The sequence below is a fragment of the Mauremys mutica genome, chromosome 25 (assembly GCF_020497125.1).
Source record: "Mauremys mutica isolate MM-2020 ecotype Southern chromosome 25, ASM2049712v1, whole genome shotgun sequence".
NCBI classification, from domain to species: Eukaryota; Metazoa; Chordata; order Testudines; family Geoemydidae; genus Mauremys; species Mauremys mutica.
The window spans coordinates 1,623,808-1,646,845 of record NC_059096.1 but is presented as its reverse complement, the minus strand read 5'-3'; the positions used below and the strand labels follow the sequence as shown (position 1 = coordinate 1,646,845).

At 59.4% G+C, this 23,038-nt stretch overlaps 2 protein-coding genes across 2 annotated transcripts in view; both read right to left on the bottom strand.

Annotated features, from left to right (window-relative positions):
- RAB5C (RAB5C, member RAS oncogene family) overlaps nucleotides 1–7,882 on the bottom strand; it is a 28,045-nt gene extending 20,163 nt beyond the window's left edge. Inside the window, exon 1 of the mRNA XM_044999789.1 lies at nucleotides 7,753–7,882. The gene's annotated coding sequence lies outside the window, so the exon portion shown is untranslated. The remainder of the gene's footprint in view (nucleotides 1–7,752) is intronic.
- A 9,624-nt stretch (nucleotides 7,883–17,506) lies between these two features.
- The window catches only part of KCNH4 (potassium voltage-gated channel subfamily H member 4), a 31,246-nt gene continuing 25,714 nt past the window's right edge, over nucleotides 17,507–23,038 (bottom strand). Inside the window, exons 12-14 of the mRNA XM_044999897.1 lie at nucleotides 20,095–20,133; nucleotides 18,185–19,613; nucleotides 17,507–17,548 (exon numbers count right to left, since the gene is read on the bottom strand). Of these exons, the coding sequence (XP_044855832.1) occupies nucleotides 19,269–19,613; nucleotides 20,095–20,133 (384 nt within the window). The 3' untranslated portion in view covers nucleotides 17,507–17,548; nucleotides 18,185–19,268. The remainder of the gene's footprint in view (nucleotides 17,549–18,184; nucleotides 19,614–20,094; nucleotides 20,134–23,038) is intronic.

Below are 23,038 nucleotides of genomic sequence, written 5' to 3'. Positions count from 1 at the left end.
AGCTGGCATTTGGGAACCAGTTAGACATCCTGAGCGCACACAGTGTGAAGTATTTTCTCCCTAATCAATGTATTCGCACCTGAGAAATTAAAGCTGATCTAATGTTTTCAGAGTTGTCATTTCATAGAGCATTCACTGGAGCCACTTCTGCCTATTTTACTGTTTTACTCCAAGAACAGCTCATGTAGAAAGCATTTCTGTTCTTTAGTTCAACAGTTCCCGGGGGGGGGAGAGGAAATCATGCCACTGATGCTACAACACAAATTTCTCATCCAACAAGGAAGGTAGGTGTATGAGTCATTTGTATCAACATCTTGTGTAGAAAATGGATTTAACATTCTTAGCACTGACTTTTTGACATGAAGATAGGAAGCTGTAGTATTCACTTCAGCTTAAACAATTCACAGAAGCTTAACTCCTATGGTGCTAGGTTTTGTAACCAGGGCTCCAAGACAGGTGTATCTGTTTGGAATTGTCAGTGGCAGGGTCTTATGTTAATGTCTTCACACGGATTAAAAAAAAAAGTTTTTAAACCCAATAAACAGAAGGTGAAGAGTCCAGAACCTCCACTACCCCCATGTTGACAAGTTGATACTTTGTAAGGTAATTACACAAGTTAAGTCTACAGTAAGACTGGGGAACTCAGGATATTCAATTAGATCAACTCAAACACTGCCACATACCTTGACAGGATTATAGTATCTGGCAATTTAGTTACATTGCAATCACCACCTCAGATATTTATCTGGGTCTCAGAAAGAGTTAATGGGGAAAGTCCTTAAACGAGGATTTGAACTAGTTAGCTATTTTTTACTCTGTTAGTTGGCTCACTGCTATTAAGGTTAAGTCTCCCCAGGTAATAGCAAAGTAACATCTACCAGTTTCAGTAACCAGAGACATGCTCTTTAATGGGGCTCATGGGTGTGGTAAGCTCACTAAAAAGCCAAGTAGAAAAAGATCACTATGTGTTATGTTCAGAGATACCTAGAGATTGCGGTGTTATAGTGGTGATAGCCAATGGGGCATGTTTAAGACAAGATGTGTTCTGTAGCTATGGAATCCAGCCATTACCACTGATTAGAGCCCTCATTGCACTCATGGTTGTGAAAACAGATCTTTAAAATGTGAACCAGGTGTAACCGATGCAGTGCTATCTGTCTGCAGTCAGCTGGACAATTTCTGTTCCACTGGCTGTGTGTGGTGCTGGGTACATCATTTAACCTCAGTCCTTTCCCCTTAAAATTCAGTCTAGTTGAGGAAAACACTTCCCTCACCATGGCAAGAAGGGTGCTTGTAAAGCACCCATGTATTGGGAGCAATACGATGAAAAGGAAGTACGAAGAACTATGCACATGAATTCCTTGTTGATCCATGAAAGGAAAAATTCTTATCTTATTAGACCACACCTAAGGCTTGCAGGGTTCAATCAGCCACCCCCCCACCCCATCATAAGCACAGACTTAACATAAGAAAAGGAGAAGGAAATTGAAAAGTTATAGGATGCTAGTACCTGCTAGGATCAAGTACTGTTGAATGCATCAGCTTACTCCTGACAAAGCACAGCAGTTAAGAAAGATTTTAATCCAACCATGAAAGTGACCAAGACGGGGTCATACCAGCTCTACAAGATTCAGAGGAAGTTCATGGCTGCTCTGGTTGAGGCTTTAATTTAGCTGAACAGTCTGACTAATGCTTTAGAAACAGCCGATATTGCCCTATCAGATCACCATGGCTGAACTGAGAAACGTACAATTAGAACAGGCTGAGGTACCGTGTGTGTGCGTGTTACTAGCACATAAGGAAGGTGACAAGGATATTATTAGACACTGCAGTCTTGCTAATGGCACCCAAGCACAGCGTCTTTGTTTACACTACTACAGCAATGCAAACTGGGATGACAGACTAGATCAAAGTGATGGAAGGCAGCCACAGAAGCAAGTTTTGTAATATTGCTTTGGCTAAGCCCTGTACTTGGCTCATCTGTCACCCCCAGGGACAATGCTCGGATTCCATTCAAACCACTTTTGCTAACACCCTCACTAACAAGATCTCAAGTGTACGGGGATGGCACTTCCCCATTAAGTGCTATAAGAATATGGTAAAAAGTGGTGTCACAAGCCAAAGAAAGGATTGTGCAGTGTCTTCTTCCCTCTTCTGTTATCTGGGGAGAGGGTAAAACCCTTTGGGAAAGGATCTCTCTCCGAACATATATACAGCACATACCGTGGTTCTGGGAGCACAAAAACTCTCGTCCTTGGCAAGAGCTCTATCACAGTGTAAGCGCCTGAAGGCAGAATCACTCAATCTAATATGATCCCCCATCTCTAATTTTTGTTCACCCCACATATATTGTGACGGTCTCCTTAGACATCTGTGATGTCGAGGAGCATTAGGGAATGGAGGCTCAGCTGGATGAAGTGGCTTGCTCAAGTGAACAGAGTCTGCAGCAGCTAGCACTTGAACCCAGGAGTCCATATCCCAGTCCAGTGCCTTCCCCACAAGGACCTTCAGCTTGCTGCTCTCACCGTGTCTGTACATTAGCAGTGGTGGTGGGGGAAGAAAATGCTTAGCTCAGTAACAGAGGAGCCCAACCCACTTGTAACAGGAACTCTGCCACCCAAAGGATCACTCTGCCTACTTCTGAACCAGGACTGGAGAGCTCCCCACTCCTTTGTTAGTGGAGGGGTTACATGGGTGATGCTGAATAGCACAGCAAGGTAGCAGCATGCTCAAGTGTTAGTATCCTATATACATTCCTGAAAAGGTGTGTTGGGAAGACATCCTCACACCCTCAACAACTCGCTGCATGGAGCACTACAACGTAAAACAAGGATGAGACGCCAATCAGATTCTTTTATGGATTCATGCAGCTCATTCCAGCTCACTAACAGGAAATGGCACCTATTTTAGAGTTTAAAATAAACCTGATTGCTCCCAGAGACATTGCTGGTAGTAGCCAAAGACAACATGAACTTTCTTAGCAACTGCTTGGAATTTTTATGGAGTTGCTCTGAAAACCAGAAACAGGCCTTGCTTGCCTAAGAGTGACTAAAGTTCATACCCTGAGGGATGGCAGCAAGAGACTGACATTACTACTGCACCACTACACTGGTTTCTAACACACTGACCAAGCAGATAGCAGACACACTTCTTAGAAATATGGGGAGTCATTTGTCTTAAAGGATTTTGTAAGCTTCTATCATTACAAGTTAACACCCAGTATTATAGGAAAAAAATTGCTAGTTTTAATCCCTGCATGTGAAAGGACTTTAGTTTTTTGTTGTTGTTTTTTTAACCTGTCCTCCTCTCCTTTATAATTCATTAGGTCACCATTGTCACCTGTCTGGGGTCTTCTGCACAGCAGCTGGGAGAAAGGTGGTTAATATGAAGGAGGCTGTAAGACCACAAAGATGATTTGCCAGGGAACTGGCCCAGACTGAAGCCCACCTGAACTGTAATTGACTAGAATTGAAGTTGGTGCCTAAATCCAGAGGGAAGAGTTATGTACTGACAGGAGATGGCTCTTTTCCATCTCTAGTTTCTCTTACTAGAACTGAAGCAATTCTTAGAATAGGGTTACTCCGCCGCTGTTGAGATACTTGGATTGTACTTTCACTTCCAGACAGCTTTGCTTTATTCTCAAGTAGCCTTGCCCCGCACAGGGGAGATTAGGAAGCCTTTGCCCTGCACCTCCACACAAAAAATGACAGGCCTACACCAAGCTGACTGTCCCTTTTTATTGCTCTTGAATTTAGCAATTTAAAGTACTCAAGTGTCTCATTTTAATAAGTTTTGCCTTGTCTGAAGGCCACCCAGAATGCCTACAGAAACTCACAGGTCATGAGAGGGAACATACACACCCTCATCTGCCTCATTTTCTGGAGCACACGGACGGTAACTTGGAGTAGCCTATAAAAGTGTGTAGGCCATTGGCTCACTCTCTGGAAGGGTGACTGTTAAACAGAGATGAAAAACATCTAGATACTTGGACATACAGCTACTGTTATCTTCCAGAGCTGAAGATGTAGGGCAAGATTCCAAAACAGGATTATTTCAGCCAGTCAGAACAAAGCGAGCTACTCAGTGACCCAGAAATGTCGAGTTATTTCTCAACATTGCAATTCTGGGTCACTCAGTCGCTGTGTGCAGCAGATCCCTGGTGCAGGGTGGCTGACTACATGCACTGCTCTCAGAATTCCACATTCAGGTCACAACAATCATAGCTGCCTTCCATGTCTGGCCACCCAAAGCACAGGTTATCAGCTACAAGTTTAAAAGAACAATCCAGAGTGTGGTCAGAGGAGAAGCAACCAAGTATATCGTCAGGAAGTTCCAAAGACATGAGCACATTAACTCAAGCAAGCCCTTTAGGCTATGGCCTATTGTATTCCAGACTAACAGGCCCCTCAGCACTCCTGGCCTTGCAGATTAATAGTTTGGAATACAATTACCTCAAGCAGGAAGAGAGCTCGCAAGTGATCTATTAGCTTGGCACTAAGGTTCAGATACATTGTCTCTTCTGCCAATTTGATCTAGTACAAGCAGCATATCTCAATTATTTTGAGCTCTTCTGGAAACAGAAAGCCAGGAATAGAAGAGGTAGGTTAAAACCAAACCGTTCCCGTGTGATCTCTCTTCCTACCCTTTCCTTATACATTCTTAAGACTTAAATCAAGGTCAAAGCTGTAAACAGCTATTTACAGAGACACAAGATGTTAAAGGTAAATAGGGTGACTAGAAGTCCCAATTTTATAAGGACAGTCCTGATTTTGGGGTCTCTTATATAGGCTCCTATAATCCTCCACCCTGTGTCCCAATTTTTCACGTTTGCTGTCTGGTCACCCTAAAGGTGAATCAAAATACATGAATGCTGCCTGTAAGATCCCAAACCAGACAGTGCTGACTTTAACACACTGATTTCCAAACTCTTCATAACTTGTAAATGAAAAGTTAAGCAGCCAAGTGAAACAGCCACAAGACAGAAATTCAGAGTCTTGTCTGCTCAGTGACAGTTAATATCACTAATGCCCAGAAGAGTGCTCAGGAACACTGTTCCTGTACCCTTTAAGTGTTAGTAATACCACATTTTTACTCCGTTCATCTTTGTTTTTTGTTCCAGTGCAGTGTATTAGTGAGGTCTATGTCTGATCCTACTGTCACGCAGTTTAAATGCAGTATTACCTTTCCTCTAAAGGTGTTAAGTCACCTTCAACTTGATACCTATTCAATTGTGAACTCCAGCACCAACTACTTTTTTCACTTAACACACACAGAGGGCAAGACTTTCTGAAATAGGAGACTGACATTAGGGTCCTAAATCCATTAGCAGCTGCTGGGTTCTGAACACTTGAAATAAGGGACCTGATACTTTTGTGCCTTTTTTGGTACTTAACTTTAGGCTCCCATTTTTGAAATTCCAGGGCAGTTTTTTCTGGTCTCCCACACAAGACAATTTTCTAAGAAATACAAGCTCTCAGAAAGTAGAAGTGCAATAACCTTCGCTACAAGTCATTGATTTCTCCTCATTTCTATTAGAGAATGTCCATACAAAAGCACCAGTGTAGAGGAGATGTAGAGAACTATGCAGTACAGTAACACTTGCTCATAAATAACCACAACAGTTACAGCTGATGTGGTGGTTGTCATTCTGTAAGCCTATCACAGCACAGTATGCGCCCGCCCCCATGTGAAAAGCCTAGTAACTAGTAACTCAAGCAGCACCTATGATTAGAGTCAAGTCTGAAGAAAGTGCCATATTGCCACACACTAACTGGGACATTAACAAGTCAGCTTGCAAGTAGGCTGCTCTTAATATTATTATTGCACTATTATCTAACCAAGATGTGATACTCAGGGACAGCACCTGCATTCGGTGCTATAGAAAAGTATCTTGTAGCACACTCCCACAGGAAGTGTGCTACAACACAGGACCCCCTGCCAAGAAGGGTCTGTGAAGGTTAGTCGGACACATGCTGGTGTAAAACCTAAGTGAAATCCCAGTACGGGGAATTTACACTTTAATAAAAGAGCTTTAGCTAGAGGAATCTACTGTAGGACACCATGTTTTCTTTGGTTAGACCCTTTATTCCTTGCACTCAGTGATTCACCCCCCAGTCTTTTGAGCCAAGTATCACGCCCACGTCAGAGAATAAGACACAACCTTCCTCCAAGGCCACATTTCAAGTTTGTGTCCGAGTCAGGACTGGAAGTGAAAGCCTCCCCACCTCACAAGCCAGTGCTCGTTCCAGACCAAGTGGCTCCTCAAAGCCCTGGTTTTGACAGAATTTCCTGCCTTGAAGTTTCTGCCCAATAGTAAATCAGCACCAACTGCCATGAACCTATAGTATGACAGTCAACTTCTCCACATACATGTGACACTAGAAAGTCTAGCGCTCGGAAACACTATGTCAGACCAGACCCGTGTCTAGTCCAGTACCCAGAAAGCGAGAGAGATTCTGGCATTACTCAGTTATCTGGGAGATCCCTAGTGGTGGGCAGGCCACAGAGCTCTGTTTGCAGGGGCAAAGTGAATCCTGAGTCAGAACACATTGACCAAACGACAATACAAACCAGAGGAAGAGGAAGTTACTAGGAAGTTACTGGCTGTTCATAGCCAGAGAGGCATTAGAATGAATGGGGCGGGGGGCAGACCTAAGTTTGCTTCTCTTTTCCCCTCATGTAATAAGTCAGTTACCAGCAGCTGCTGCCCTGGGTAGAGGGTGTGCGAGTGGGGTGAGAGAAGGCCCAAGATTATGGAGTCAGCCTCATCCAATCTAACCTACTGCTCTAACCCCACTTCTCCCCACATCCACCTAACTGCTCTGGTGGCCAGGGAAGCAGAGGTGACCTGTGTAAACGGCCCAGGCTCTCAGCTGCTCCCCAGCCCCATTGACACACCCACACCAGCTAGCTAGGAACCCAGTTAAGTTACAGAGGGAATATCTCCCCAGTACCCCTTGGGCCTGGGCAATATCTGGTGACCCCTGACAGGCAGGGTTGGCCAAAGCTCCCTGCAATCACACCCCATGGGTACAACCTTACATGTGGGGCAGAGAATAAAAAGGACAGCATGTGAGACAGGGTCTCCTCAGCTCAGAGCCCCCCTCCCCCCCCCGGCTCCAGGGGGCAGGGCCCCCCAGCTCAGAGCCCCCCTACCCCAGCCCCTGCTTGTCAGTTCACACCCTCGCCCCCAGTTCAGAGCCCCCCTCCTCCAAAGCCCCTCCCTGGCTCCAGGGGGCGGGACCCCCCAGCTCAGAGCCCCCTCCCCCCCAGCTCCAGGGGGCAGGGCCCCCCAGCTCAGAGCCCCCCTCCCCCAGCCCCTGCTTATCAGTTCACACCCTCGCCCCCCGGCTGCAGGGGGCGGGACCCCCCAGCTCAGAGCCCCCTCCCCCCCGGCTGCAGGGGCCGGGACCCCCCAGCTCAGAGCCCCCCTCCCCCAGCCCCTGCTTATCAGTTCACACCCTCGCCCCCAGTTCAGAGCCCCCCCTCCTCCAAAGCCCCTCCCCGGCTGCAGGGGGCGGGACCCGCAGCTCAGAGCCCCCTCCCCCCCGGCTCCAGGGGGCAGGGCCCCCCAGCTCAGAGGCCCCCTCCCCCAGCCCCTGCTTGTCAGTTCACACCCTCGCCCCCAGTTCAGAGCCCCCCCTCCTCCAAAGCCCCTCCCCGGCTGCAGGGGGCGGGACCCCCGGTTCAGAGCCCCCCTCCCCCGCAGGAAGGGCCGGTGCCCAGCTCAGAGCCCCTCCCGGCCCCACTCACGGCTCCGGGGTCTCCTCTCGCCCCCGCCCCAGCTGGGTCTCAGGCTGCGGCCTCCACTTCCGCCTTTCAGCTGCTCCGTTTCCGGATCCGCCCACCCCTTCCGCTCCGGCCGGGCGGGGTGAAAGGCAGCGGCCTGCGCCAATCATCGAAGCCCTGCCCACCCTGAGGCCCGCCCCTCTCCGCGCTGCCGGACGTGAGGCGCGGGATGGCTGGGCGGTGGCACGTGACGCACCCGCGGGGACCGATGGGAGTTGTAGTCCACGGGGGGGCCGGGGGAAGCGGCGTGGGAAAAATCCGAGGTTGAGTCGCTGCGCCTGGTGCGGGGAGGGGAGGAGCCTGGGGCGGGGGCGGGGGGAAGCTTGGTGATGGGGAGGGGCGGGGGGAGAGGAGCCTGGGGCAGGGGGGGCAGGGGGAGGGGAGAGAGGTGCCTGGGGCAGGGGGAGGGGAGGGGAGGGGAGGGAGAGAGGAGCCTGGGGGAGGGGAGAGAGGAGCCTGGGGAAGGGGGAGGGGAGAGAGGTGCCTGGGGCAGGGGGGGCTGGGGGAGGGGAGAGAGGAGCCTGGGGAAGGGGGAGGGGAGAGAGGTGCCTGGGGCAGGGGGAGGGGAGGGGGAGAGGAGCCTGAGGTGGGGGGAGGGGAGGGGAGAGGAGCCTGAGGTGGGGGGAGGGGAGGGGGAGAGGAGCGTGGGGAGCCCTGGTGGCAGAAGGGGGATCCCTTGAACCGCCTGGATCCGCCCTCGGGCTGTGACGGGGAGGGGTTCTGGGCCAGCGAAGCCTGCGGGCTGGGTGTGTGGAGGGGCAGCGTTAGCTCGGCACGGAGGTGGGGGCGTTGGAGACGCGTGTGCCATGCTGCACCCACAGTCAGCCCTGTGCCCAAGGCTGGAGCTGGCCGCGAGGGCAGCTGGACGGGGACGTTGTTTCCAGACAGCCCCGGTGTCCCCGTCTCCCCTCTTACCCCCCACAGAAGGAGGCAAACTCTGCCCAAGTCCAACCGCCAACCCAGGCTGTGCCGGGTGACCCAGCTACAGGTGATTCAGCCCCGGGGTCCTGGGAGGACCCAGCCCTGCAAACCCAGGCTGCTGCTCCATGCTTCAGAGACACTTCTGCCCCGTCCACCCCGGCTGGGTGCTGGCTGGGCTGTGCCTCCCTCCAGAGGCTGGCACCAGCTACTTCCAGCGCGAGAGGCTGTGCAGCGCCGCTGAAGGTTCTGGGTTTAGACGCTGCTGCCGCTGCATACAGGGCACGTTATGCAGCCTCCCCAGAGGTGGTTGCATTTCAGCGGTGAGTGAAGGGGATTCTGTGTGCAGAGAGCAGCCAATGAACATTGGAGAGAAAGGGGCTGGAGAAAGGTGAGGTGAACAGCCCTGTAGGAGGGGAACTCCCCACAGCCCCTGGAGTGGGGGCAACATCACGGAGAACAGCCACCATCTCTTCTGCAGCAGTGCCTCCTGGCCAGGGGAGCAGAGTGCAGCGCCCTGGAGACGAGGGCTCTGGGGCTCAAAACGCCTCCCAGGGAAGGGTGGAACTGGCAGCTGGAGGTACCCAGGGCCCGACAGGTTGCTAGGGCAGGGGTCTGGCCTTACAGGAAGAGAGAATTTAACAGGCAGAGCTAAGAGCTGGCTGCGGGGTCTGTGTGGGTGCTCAGGGCTGGGAGCTGGGTCCTGGGCTCGGTTACTCTGGGGAGCTGTTGTGGCATTGCTGTGACGCAGTGCAGTGCAGGGTCCGGCCCGCAGCTCGTTAAGCACAAGGAGCAATGGATGCAGGGGCGTAGTGGGCCACAGGGACTGGCTGGGTCGGAGGCTCGGATCTGCAACCTGCCCCCTCCCTTTGGCTTGGCCAGGCAGCCTGCAGCCACATGTTTCACCTGTTGGTATGCATACTTCCACCTTTTCATGTTCTCTGTATGTATAAATATCTCCTGTCTGTGTGTTCCATTCCATGCATCCGAAGAAGTGAGCTGCAGCTCACGAAAGCTCATGCTAAAATAAATTTGTTAGTCTTTAAGATGCCACAAGTACTCCTGTTCTTCTTGCAGCCACATGGCGGCCCCTCTGCCAGCCCCTGCTGACTGGAGGGCAGGTGATGCAACCCACCCAGAGGGCTCGTTAGAAGAGAGGCCGCGTTGCCAGCAGTGACGCTATGTGTGTTGTTTGTTGCTAGCAGAGACCTGGGACCTGCTGGCGCCAGCCCTGGGCCTAGGGGAGATTTGCACATCCCTGCCCTCCTCTCTGGGGCCCGAGAGCCTGGCTGGGGCCGGGCGGGCAGAGAACCCGCGATGAACCGAGCTGCCAGAGCCAAGGCAGTGCCAGGGAACTCAGTACGGGGTCCCCGATCGCTGAGCAGGGCTGGGCGAGCGCCACGGAGCACGTAGAGACCTGCAGGAGGCGCTGCAGGTCAGCATTAAAACCGCTGCCCGCTTGCAGCGCTAGAGAGCAGGGTGCCAGCAAACTGGGGCTGGCCAATCTATGGATGCTGAGTGCCAGCAGCCCTGCGGGCAAGGATAGGTGGATCCTGGTGCCCACGAGCTGGGCTGGCCTGCCAGGAAAAGGAGTCAACAGTTAACTGCCCCCTTCCCAGGCAGGGTGGTCCCCCTGCCTGGCTAGCCTGGGCAGCAGGCGGGCGCGGCCCCACTGAGCACAGGGGTTTTGGTCAGTCCTGGTGCTCAGGCAAGCAGGTGAGGGTGGGATTCGGGCAGACAGGGCCCTGGAGCCTGAAGCAGGGCAATACAGGAAGCAGTTGTGCAAGAACCCCTCCCACCCCTGTTTACACACACCCACACACACACACCCACACACACACACACACCCAGGTCCTGGCAGACAAAGGGCCAGCGGGGATGGTGGACCAGGAGGCCACTGCACAGCTCCCTCTGAATCCGAGCCATGTGGGATGTGGAGGAGAAAAGCCAATTCCCCAGCCCCAGAACAACCTTGGCCCCTCTCCTGCTTCAGAGCAACCGGCTCCCACACAATACAGCCTCCCCCACATCTGCCTGGAGAAGCTGCTGGCTGTGCCCTGGGGGCACCGCGCCCACGCGCTCCCCTAGCAGCCGCAGCGTGAAGCCCTTTGCCACCCCATTGTTTCCTTTAAAAATAAATACTAAATAATGCAGAGATTAAATATTCTTCGTGGGCAGCTGGTGCTGGGGGGAGGTGTGTGGAGGAAGGCAGCTGACAGGAACAGCTGCCCATGCGAGAGCACTTTGCAGATGCAAAACAGCTCAATTAACCCTTCCCGTGCTAATGTCTGCCCATGGGGCCGCAGCTCCGAGGGGTCTGGGACAAGGCCTGGGACCCCACCTCCGGCAGCCCCACCCAGGTGACTGTGATGGCTAATGGGGGTGGGGGTGGCGAGCCCTGAACTGGTCCCGGAGGATCCCAGCTAGCGCCACTGGAGGGCTCAGCAGATGGAGCCAGCTGGCATTGATGCAGATGCAAAGGTTCCCCTCCCCGTCAGCCAGGGTGGGGCTGCGAATGGGGACATGGGCTTCAGGAGTCTGGGAGCTGGAACATAGGGGGGCCTTGCAGCGAGGGGCTCTGGGGTAGCAGGTATTTTGGGAACCAAATAGCCATGGAGCCCTCCCTCACCCCCATTTCTCTCCAACCCCTTCTGCTCCGGCCCTGGACTGTGCCACTTAGAATCAGAGACTCTCAGGGTTGGAAGGGACCTCAGGAGGTATCTAGTCCACCCCACTTCCTAGGCAGCAGGGGCACAACCCTGCCCCCCGCCCCAAGCAGCAGGGACACGACCACCCAGAGCCAGGGCTGTAAAAATAGAGCTTTTATTACAGGTTGTGTCTTTGCAGCACCTGGAGGTGGTGGCTGGGCGGTGGCGCATGCTGGTGGCAGACAAGGGGGGGGTGTCAAAAATAAAATGAAACAAAATTCTAGGGAAGCACAAAACTTCCCTGCGGGAGCCGAGTGCTGCAGCAGCAGAGGGGCCAAGGCTGGGGTCAGTGCGCCTCTGGCCCGGCCCCAGGGAGGAGAGGGACGGGGGGCACAGTGGGGGGAGGGGAAGGACACCGACAGAGGTGTCTCCTTGGGCAGTGCCCCCACGGCTGGGTACGTGCTCGCCCTGAATAGCCGGCCCGGTGCAGCACTCCTGGGACAAGCAGCCAGCGCTCGGCACAGGGAGGGCTCTGCCTGTTTCCAGGACAGTGGCCAACAGTCGCAGGGACGACTGTCATGCTGTATCAAGGTGTGGGGGGATTGCCCATGGGGCAGGCCAGGGGTCCCACGGACATGTTACGGGGACTCAGAGGCAGCGCTGGGGTGGGGGTGGGGGACTCAGTGCTGGCACACCCAGAGAGTGCCCTGCCCTGCGCCCACCCCCCAGCTCTGCCCATTGTCCTGGAGGCTCCGCTGACCCCCGAGTGCTGAGGGGCCGGCCCCGCCCAGCTGAGTGCTCCATGGGGAATGGGCCTCGGACAGCCGGGGGTGGGGGGAGTCCCCAAAGGCCATTCGGGAAACCTCCCAGCCGCCAGAGGCTGAGCGGGTGCCACCGGGAATGAGCACCCCTGGCGTCCCCTCGCCCAGCCAGGCCCGTCCTGCGGCCTCCTTTGCTTTTCTGAGCGAGGGTTGGCGCTGAGCTCGGCAGCCTGGAGCCCGCGCGCCCAGCCTGGGACAGGGCTGAGCCCCTCTCAGAGCCTGCTGCCAGGGGGGCCAGCGAGTGCCAGGCGTGCGGGGGCTGCCGTGCGGGACCTTGGCCCACTGAGAACAGGCCTGAGCCCCCCAAGCTCGATGCACAGGCTGAGTCACCGCCTGTCCCCAGCCAGCCAGACGGCAGCACCAGCCCTGCCTGCCTGCCCGGAGCAGGGGCCAGCTCCCACCCCGCCCCCCCATCCCCTCCGCCGTGCTGGCCCAGAGCTGCCCAGCCGTGTCATCGGGAGTGGGGCAGAAAAACCCCACCAGGAAATAAAAAATGTTAAAAAACCTTTGGGGAAAAAAGTATCAAAAGGCTTTAAATCCCCCCCCCCGCCCCCGCCCCTCCAATGCTGGTTTGCAGAGCTGGGGCTGCAGGCCGCAAAGTGACCCCGCCAGGCCGGGCCTGGCCATGTGCCAGGGCAGTGGGAACAGGCAGCCTTATGGGGAATTTCCCCCTGGGCAAAGGGGCTTCCCCTGCTACCCTAAACCTGAGCACTAAGGCTCCCTGGAGCTGGGCTCCTCCGGCCTCCCCCTGCCCCCCACTCCTCCGCAGAGGAGCAGGAGACCCTGGCGGCTTGTGGCAGGTGCAGCTGAGGTCCCGTGAGGGGGGAGCAGGCCGGGAAATGCCACCGTGCAGGCTCCCGAGCACGGGCACTTGGTGGCAACAGCCTAGAGGTGTTGAAATCCATCTCAGAGCCAGCCATGGCCCCGCGCGCCTGCAGCCTCCGGAGGCTGGGTGGGGGATGCAGGTGCCGCGACGAGAGGCCCCAGCCAGTGCAGAGAACTCCAGGGCAGCCAGGCAGGGCTGTGTGGGAACAGATCGCACACAGCCGATGCTGATGGCTCACGTGCACGTCCCCCTCCACCCCAACAGTGGGGTGACAGATCCAGCATGTGGGGGCAGCGGGACCTCGCACGCGCTGAGCCGCGGGTTACCCTTGCACGCTGGGACATGCCGTTTTGGGGAGCCGCAGCTTGGGCAGCAGAGGGAGAGGGTTGTGTAGCAGGTGGAGATGTGACCCCCAGCTCAATGGGGAGTTGCTGTCACACTCCCCAAATGGGCAGAGCCTGCCCCTCCCCCAGCTACAGCCGTAAGGCGAGTCCCATACACAACCCTGCAACACCTCGAAACCGAGCCCCAAGCTGCTGAACACAAAGCGGCCCTGAATTGGCCGGGGGGGAGAGATTACGGGACCGGCCCAGGGGCTGCACAGACCAGCCCTGCAAACTACTGCCCCGGGGACTTCCATAGAGTTGGGTGGGGTCAGCCAGAGCCGTTCCAGCTCTGGTGGGGCTGGTTTCCAGCATCGTGCGTCTCACGCAGGCCGTTCGCGCTGAGAATTACACCCGACCCCGCTGGGCCACCGGCGCAGCCCCCACCCGCTCCACGGGACCGGACCCCGTTCAATTCAGGCAAACACATACTGAAGATGGGAGCGGCAGGCTGCGGCGAGAGCGGCGTAGCGAACCCCCGCCGGGGGAGCAGAGAGGTACCTGGCTTGGTGGGGTGCTCCAGGCCTGCAGGGCGCCCGTGGGGCTGGTCCGGGGGGCAGAGGACAGGCTTGTGCTTACAGTCCTCCGAGGAGTTCTAAGGCTCTCAGAATAAATTCCTCGTCACAAACAAAAGCTGTCATTTTGTAGAAAATGTGCCAGCTCCACTGCGCTGTGAGCAGGCGGGGGTCACAGCTGGAGCAGGAAGGGCCCTGGAAGAGCCGCAGGGGGGCTCTCGTCCACCCCCCCGCCCGGCCCCCAACTCCTGCAATTGCACCTGCAGAGAGAAGGAGAATCGACGCTGGCAGAAGGGGGGCCTCATCCCAGCGACATCACCAGGAACTGCTGGCGAGGCCCCGCCAGCGCGCTCCATCCGCTCGGCTCGCCGCAGCGCCCAGGCCAGCGGGACGGGAGGCGGGGGCGCGGCAGGGGGTTACGGGCAGAAGGCAGGAGGGCGTCAATGGAAGCTTTCCGAGTCTGATCTGCAGCGCAGGTGTGGCGGGGGGTGGCTCTGAGCGGCGCAGTTGGGGAAGGCCGGGCCAGGGCCGGCAGGGGGTGAGGGCAGGGGGCACAGGACCGGGGAGCCTGCGAGCGAGTAGGGAAGACTGGGAGTCTGACCACAGAGCGGGGCAGCTTGTGTCCGTGGGAGGTGGGCCCCGCGCACATCCGCCCGGGGCAGACAGCAATGGGATGAGTCTCTGGGAGCGCGGAGCCCCTCCGGCTCCTGGGGGCTGGCTGGAGGCGAGCCAGGGACCTCAGCAGAGGTGGTGCCGGGAGAGACTCCAGCATCCCCCGGCGGTGGTGACGGCGGCACCGAGATGGAGGCGGGAGCCGAAGGCGTAAGAGGCGGCACTGCCGCCGGGGGCAGTCTGGGCGGCTGCTCGCTCCTGCTGCTGGGTTTCGGGGGCGGGGAGGAGAGCACGGGGAGGCCGTAGGGGCAGGCCAAGGCTGGGGCGCACAGCAGCTGGCTCCGGAGCAGGTGCATCATGCGCTGCAGCTCCTGGCTGAGGTGGGAAACTTCCTGGTTGAGGTTATTGATCTGGAAAGAGACACAAACCATGTTGAGCGAGGGGATAGTGCCCTGAGGAGGTGGCACCCCGCCCCCGCCCCCCCTGCCCCCCCGCTCAGCGGCGCCCTGCGCCCGCACCCCCTGCCCCCGGCTCAGCGGCGCCTGCCCCGCGCCCGCCCCCCCTGCCCCCGGCTCAGCGGCGCCCGCCCCGCGCCCGCACCCCCTGCCCCCGGCTCAGCGGCGCCCGCCCTGCGCACCCCCTGCCCCCGGCTCAGCGGCGCCCGCCCCGCGCCCGCACCCCCTGCCCTGCCCCCGGCTCAGCGGCGCCCGCCCCGCGCCCGCACCCCCTGCCCCCGGCTCAGCGGCGCCCGCCCTGCGCACCCCCTGCCCCCGGCTCAGCGGCGCCCGCCCTGCGCCCGCCCCCCCCTGCCCCCGGCCCAGCGGCGCCCCGCCCCGCGCCCGCACCCCCTGCCCCCCGGCTCAGCGGCGCCCCGCCCCGCGCCCGCACCCCCTGCCCCCCGGCTCAGCGGCACCCCGCCCCGCGCCCGCACCCCCTGCCCCCGGCTCAGCGGCGCCCGCCCCGCGCCCGCATCCCCTGCCCCCAGCTCAGCGGCGCCCCGCCCCGCCCCCGCACCCCCTGCCCCCCGGCTCAGCGGCGCCCCGCCCCGCGCCCGCACCCCCTGCCCCCGGCTCAGCGGCGCCCGCCCCGCGCCCGCACCCCCAGCCCCCCAGCTCAGCAGGGCCCCGCCCCGCGCCCGCACCCCCAGCCCCCCGGCCCAGCGGCGCCCCGCCCCGCGCCCGCACCCCCTGCCCCCCGGCTCAGTGGCGCCCCGCCCTGCGCCCGCACCCCCTGCCCCCCGGCTCAGTGGCACCCCGCCCCGCGCCCGCACCCCCTGCCCCCGGCTCAGCGGCGCCCGCCCCGCGCCCGCACCCCCTGCCCCCCGGCTCAGCGGCGCCCGCCCCGCGCCCGCACCCCCTGCCCCCCGGCTCAGCGGCGCCCGCCCCCCGCCCCCCCCCCCAGCCCCCCGGCTCAGCGGCGCCCGCCCCGCGCCCGCACCCCCTGCCCCCCGGCTCAGCGGCGCCCGCCCCGCGCCCGCACCCCCTGCCCCCCGGCTCAGCGGCGCCCGCCCCGCGCCCACACCCTCTGCCCCCCGGCTCAGCCCATGGCTCAGCAGTGCCCTGCCCTGGCACCAGGCATGGCCGGGCTACTCTTCATGCTGGCTGTCGCCCCACTTCCAACGGAGAAGCAAAGGATTCTGGGAGCATGGGGCAGGGACGCCCCTTTGGATCCAGCTGCGCCGGGATCTGCAGCCAGCGGAGTGTGGATCAGGACGGGGCTGGCGGTGGTGACCGGGGGGTGTCTCAGTGTTGCTATGACAACAGCCTATTTCGCGCCTGTCTGCGGCCCCAGCGCAGCCTCTTGGGCTCTTTTTCCCCATGCATCCATTTAGCCTGAGCTCGGGCAGCGCGGGACGTGTGCCCCGACTGCCCCACTGGGCCTATTCCCCTGGGTTTTGTCCACCAGCCCCACTGGCAACGCACCCCAGGGAAGTGGCTTGTTACCTGCTGCTGCTGCTGCTGCTGACAGGAAAAATAAGCAGAGGAAGCAGGAGACCTTTTGTTATTGTAGGGCCTATCAAAAAACTGTTTAGTGCCACTGCTGTTACTTCTCTGCAGGGATGGCAGGTTTCACCTCCCGCTGGATCCGGGATGCTAATTGCTCACCCAGCTACTCACAGCAGCCCGGTGTCCCAGCCCTGTCTCTCCTGGGGCCGCTGTTTACCGTGAGCACTGGCTGCAAAGGAGAGGGAAGCCCAGAGGGCCAGGACCCAACAGCCCCAGCACGCTGATGAGCCCGAATCAGTCACAGGGGACGTGCTCTCTGGCAACCTGGCCCCGCTGGTTTCACTGGGCTGGTCTGTGAGCTTCCACACGCGGCCACCGGCCATGGGGGACGTAATGCAAGGACCTCCCTCGGGGATGCAGGGCACGAGATCTCATGCCAAGATCCTGGCTGGTTACGGACAGTCTAGAGACCCAGCACAACCCTGACATTAAGTCACCCTGAGGCTGCTCTAGCTTATGGCAGGAAACATTTCTGTCCCTGCAGCAGCCTGGAACCTGGACAGGGCAAAGCCAGCACGCTGCTCCCCCGGGCTGCTCCGAGCAAGCTGCCCCACTCAGGAGCTGCCCCCAGGCTACAGAGACCCTGCCCTCAAGCATGCAGCCCGGGGGAGGTGGGAGCGGGGCACGGAGGAGGAGGGGCTGCTCCTGGAGCTGCGTTTGCTGCTATGAAATCGTTACAAACAGCCTGTGCTGGTTTTAAACCCGATCGCCTGAGCCAGGGCAGAGCCGCCGAGCTGCCCGATCCGGAGCGGGCTCAGTGCTGGAGGCAGGAGCTGCTGCCAGCTGGGGTCACTTCACCTCCTGCAGAACGCCCCAGGCAGCAGCGTGCAATGAGCCCCTCAGGAGGGAGCCGGGGGGGCCAGGCGGATGCGAACCGCGGGGGAGCCAGCCCTGCAGCGCCCACCTCTTCTCCCCCCCAGCCCCCGCCCCGGGCGCAGGGGCGCCAGGCTCTACCTCTTGGTTCAGTCTGCTGACGTTCTGCTTCATCTCCTCTGCTGCTGCGCCTAAGGCTGGGTTGGCCTCATCCGTCCCTGCAAGGAACCCAGACCGATCTCAGGGGAGGGCCAAGCACCCCCATGGGCCTTTGATCCCAGCCCCCCCGTGACTCGCGGCCATGCCAGGACAACAGGCCGAGGCAAAGCCCCCCGAGCGAGCCCCACATCCATTCCCCTGCCCCAGCTGACCCCTTCGCATACAACCCCTCCCCCACCAGGCCTCATTCCGGGCCCAAGCCCCGAACGTTCAGAGACGGGGGGGTTCGGCTGGGCGGAGTGGGGGGGCGCCAGCTGCCCCCTCCCCAGCTGTTCAGGCCAGGCTGGCAGGAGTGGAGCTTTTCCGCCAGCATCTGAACTAGCCGCTGCTCATCCCAACCTCGTGCGCTTGGCTCTGCCTCCAGGGACCGAACCAGCATGAATGACTTCACCCGCTCCATCCCCCCCGGGGGCCGGCCAGCATGAGGAACGTGCCCAAGGGTGAGTCCCGGCTAGGGATAGGACCCAGGCGTCCTGACCCCCTGCACACCCCCTCCCCTCCAAACCCTGGGACAAGCACTCCCCAGGCCCAGAGGAAAGTCGCTTATTCATGCCAAGCCGCTCTCCCCGGGCCAGAGCGCGCCTCCGATCCCCAGCGCCATCTGTCCCGGAGCTGAGGCAGCACCGGGCAGTTACCGGACGTCGGCGAGTCTACGACCAAGCTCTGCCGAGGCGGCTCCACGTTGAAATGGAAGGTTTGCATCTCCGACGTCCCGCCATCATCCTCGATCCCATCAACGACCCTAAGAGGGGGGTGTGTGTGTGTTAATCCTACCGACATGATCGGCTGGTGCAGCACCGCTGGGCATCGCTAACCAGCCCCTTTGCCTCCCTAAAGCCTCTGGGGCCCGGGTGGAAATTCAAGCACTGGCAGGCAGAACCCGACTGGGGAATGGGGTCTGGGCGGCCCAGGGGGACTGAGCCCCGGGCTCGCTGGCCCATATGGGGCAACTCCCAATGATTTCAGCGTGGTCAGCTGAGCGGAGGATGGCAGCTGTTGCCACCAGGTGCCTGGGGTGAAATGAGCGAGTGGGTCTCAGCCCTGATCCAGGCAGATAACTCCATGGGCCGATCCCATCCCTACCCCGTGGCATTAACCGCCCACCCCCCATGCTGGCAGCACCAGCAGAGAGGCCAGGGCTGGGTGGGGAGGGGAGACTGAGCCACTCATCTCTAGGGCAGGCGGAGCCGGCTCAAGGGGAGGGGTGTGGGCGCATGGCATGGCCAGGCAGGCGTGTGGGATGTTTGCCTTGCGGCTGTGGGCGATAACTGGAGTATTCAGCCTCTTGGGCTTGCACGCCAGGAGCTTCCAGCCCGAGGAGCTGGAATCCCCCTAAGCCACTGGGGTGGGAGATGCACGTTTTCAAACACCGGGGCCTACATCACACAGGCAAAAGGCACCCGAACCCACTGTGAGTGCGACACACGCTGGGGCCAGCCAGCGCTGCAGATGGCCAATTACCTGGAGAAGAACTGGTGAGAGCCGTGCAGGCATGTGAATGTGGCCACGCATGCTCCGGGCATGCCGAGAGCTGCTGTCTTTCCAACATGTGCACACACGCATGCTAATGAGTTCACCCCTGCCAACGTGCGCAGGCGTGCGAGCACATGGCGATGCACTCAGATGTGTGCAGCCGAGGCATGCGTGCAAACCTTCACACGCCACTTTGGTGGCTTGCCACACAGCTGCGGGGTGCCAAGAACATGGCGCTGCCCGTCCCTACCTGGGGCTCAGGTCCGGGGGGCCGGAGGTGTGCAGGGAGGGGATCAGGAGCTTGGCTGGCTTGCGGCCGTTGCGGCTCTCGCCGTCTCTCAGACACCGCGGAGAGGGACTCCTGCCCCGGCTGCAGCGGGCGGGGGAGCGACAGGTGCGGCGCAGAGCTGAGAGCTGGCACAGCTCGTCCCCCAGCAGGCTGCTGAGGGAGCCACGCCGCGCGGGGCTGTGCAGGGTGGGCAGCAGCAGCTTGCGGTGGCTCAGGCTGGCGGGCGAAGGGTGGAAGACGTCGTCGTCCTCCAGGATGGAGTGGAGGGGCTTCTCGGGGCTGGCGCCGCTGGCGGGGCGAGGCTGCGGGCAGAGGGAGGGAGCTGGGTGACGAGGTGAGGAGACTCGCCCCAGGGCTACTGCACCGGGTGCTGGCCGCTGGCTCGAAGGGCAGGACAGTGCCCCGGGGAAATGCCCTCCTGGCATCACCCAGCCAGGCCAGCGGGGCAGGGAGAGCACAGCAGCAGCTTTCCTGCTCCGAGGCCCCTTGGCGCCATGCTGTGACCGCAGCCAGCCCCTCTGCACTCAGCTCCCGAAGTCGGCTCGGCTCCGTCCGCCTGCAGGCTGAGCCAGGAGGAGCTGCCACGTCTTGGTCCCCACCACTGCCCAGCCCAGGGGCATGGGAGTGTCCTGCTCGGAAAGGCCCCAGAGCGGGGGAGTCTCTCTGGTGAGCGGCCACTTTGCCCGCGTGTTGCGTTTGGGTTCAAATGAGCCCCTGGCACTAAGAGCGAACTCAGGGGGGTCTGAGCAGCTGCCAACCCAGCCTGGCACAAACCCAGCCTACCTGGGATAACCGAGGGGATCTGGGAAATCGCAGGAGCCCCTGGAAACAAAGCAGAGAACGGCTTGTTAGTGCCACCCAGCAAACTCCATTTAGACCAACACCCACTGGTACCGGCCAGCCATGGCCACCTCCGAGTGGCCGCCCGCCTGCCGCTGGGTTAGCAGAGAAGGACCCTGAGCAAACGCTAGGGACCCTCCTGGCTCTGGACACGGACAGGAGAGGCAGGAAGAGGTTTCCCCACCAGTACTGGGATAGCGTAACCCAGCCCTCGGGGCACCGTGTCTCTGTCCCAATGCCCAGCTCTGCCTGGCCCCTGCTCTGGGTCTGACCTGCACGTACTCTGCGCCTGGGATCCCCTGCAGGAACGGTCCCTAAGGGTCTGGAAGGCAGCTGGCACGTGGTGGGCACAACAGAAACAGCACGTGGCCTGGGTCACTGGCAGAGCCTGAGGAGAGGGAGCCCAGGCCTGATGGCACGTGGCTTTTCCAAGGATGTGACGAGGGGATCTCCGCGATTCAAGCCAGACGTAGGGACCAGCGACCTCCTGATGCTCAGCCTTGGGCCAGTGCCGCGGCGAACGGGGAAGGTTCTCTGCTCGTGCCCCACAGCTCCCAGTCTCCCAGCACTCGGGTGCTGCCAAGGACGGGTCCCTCGTTAATACGACCGGGAAAGCGGGTCATCTCCAACCATCCCGCTTGGTGTCCAGGGAAAATCTTCCCCTCCCGCAGCCTGGGCTTCAGACCTAAGGCTGCTCCGCTCCCATCGCAGAGAATGGCTGCCCCGTTTCCTGTGTCTTCACCCCAGACTGGGAACGGCCCTCCGCTTCCCAGGGGCATCGGGGGCTTGAGCTGAGAGGGCAGCATTGCCCAAAAGATGCCCCCTGCTTGAGGTCGGCTGGAGGCTGGGGGCAGCAGGGCGCGGGTGGAAGAGACAGAGCCCTGCCCGAGCTGAGGCCTCAGGCTCAGGATTTACCACCAGGGTATATTTTACCAGCTCCTCGAGGCCAGGTTCCATGGGGCCACGAGGGGGCTGGAGGGTGGGTGGGAGCAAGGGGCGGGGATGAAAGCCGGGGGGAGGGAGACTTCACAGCCTGCACTTAAGAGCGGAAATAGGTCACTTGGGGGGGAAGCCGCCCCACGCAGGGGGTCCGGCACAAGGGCCAGGCCCCGCTTATCTCTCACTCCAGTCCCACAAGGCCCGACACCGCTCAAGTCCTGCTTCAGCCCGAAGCGGTGCCTTGGCCTGGCGCTGGCTGTGCGTCAGGATGAACGATGCCCAGCGGGTGTCTTTACCGCCTTGGTTTTCTGGGCCTGTCTCCCTGGCTAGCCCTGCGGGGTCCCGCTGTGCGTGGGCTGGATCAGCGCCTCATGCCACAGAGGGGTGGTTTGGCGAGGACTCTGGAAACACAGAGACTTTGGGGTGGTTCTTGACTAAACCTATGAGAAGAGTGGGGGGGTGAGCGGGGAGCAGGGGCTGCAGGGAGGGGGAACCATTCACAGGACCACAGCGGCCGGATGGGTGGAGGAACAGCTCAGGGGTCGGGAATGGGACACTCGGCCTTTCACCTCGAGGTCACTGCTTTGAATGCAGCCTGGGTCGGTAGCGACCGCAGCACGTTACCATCCGCCGGCTGTTCAGTGGCCTATGCGAAATTACAGGCTGGTCTCGCTCCAGGTCCTAGTGGACAGAAATCACCCATCACAATTGGCACCGCCCTGCAGCCGGCAGAGCAGAGATGGAGAGCGTTGGCAGGGAGCAGCCGGAGACAGTTGGTACCAGCACTGCCCAGCCTCTCCCTGGTCAGCGGGGTTGAGCCAGCACCTTTCAGCCAACCAGCAAAGCTGCTCCTGCACTCGGCACCTGCCGCTGGGACCAGCTGGCTTGGAAGATGCTGCCCAGGGGGGGATCGGTGCATCCATCTTCCGGTTTGCTGATGTCACAATCCAGAGCAAGTGACATCACAAGGCATCACCACAGAGGTGACAATGATGTCATAAGCGCCGGACTGTGGCCTTACCAAGTGGAGCAGCCATGGGAGGGGCCTCAGGGGGACAGGTCCCTCATGGGATTTGTTTGTCAATCTCAACCGGGTTTTACTTCCTAAAAGGTTTGAAAACACAGACTCGGCTATCCCTGAGTTCCTATTTTCTCCCTATTTTTATTATGGACCAAAATCAGAACCTCAGACCCGAGTGCTCCAGAGCAGAACCTGCTTCTGGGTCAGGACCAAAGCAGGAAGGAAGCTATTTTCTGGTCCTGGTTAGCCAAAACCTCATGGAAACATCTGATCTTGCAGATATCTGCCACTTCAGGCTGACCCCTCTACAGCAGCAGCTCAGGAGGGGTCAGTGCTGCTGAACCTGAACCAAACCCTGGCAGGCCCCAAACTGGACACTCAGCTAAACGTCCTCCAGACCCAACCGCTGTCTCCTTGACCCATCCGTTGCATATTAGCGTCTTTGTTTGAGGTGCTGCAGTTACCAAGGGAAGGTCAGCACAGCTCTGAGACCGAGGTTGGCCAGGTAACCAGCAGAGGGCGCACACAACACTTGTTTTTGTAGGTCCTGCGCAAACATGGGCCATTGTTTTTACCTCTATATTAATTTATAAATGACTTGGTGGTGGATTTTTTAACAGGTATTTAGAACCCAGAGGGAAATTTCCCACCGGGTTCTCTTCAGGGTCTGCTGGGTATTCTCTGCAGGGCACATCGGGGACCAACATGGAGACAGAGCTGTAAAAAACCCCGAGCTCTTCTTTATTTCAGCTGATACAAAGTAGGCTTCTATTCCAGGGCGGGTGAGCAATGAGCTGCTATTTCTGAAGCAGAACGTTCCCGCCTGATTGTGGGAGTCAGCAGAATGACTAACCCTGCCAGCCCGGCCCCCGGGCTCTGCGCCGGGCTGCAGCGAGATGCTCACCCAGGCACGGAGAGCTCAGCTCC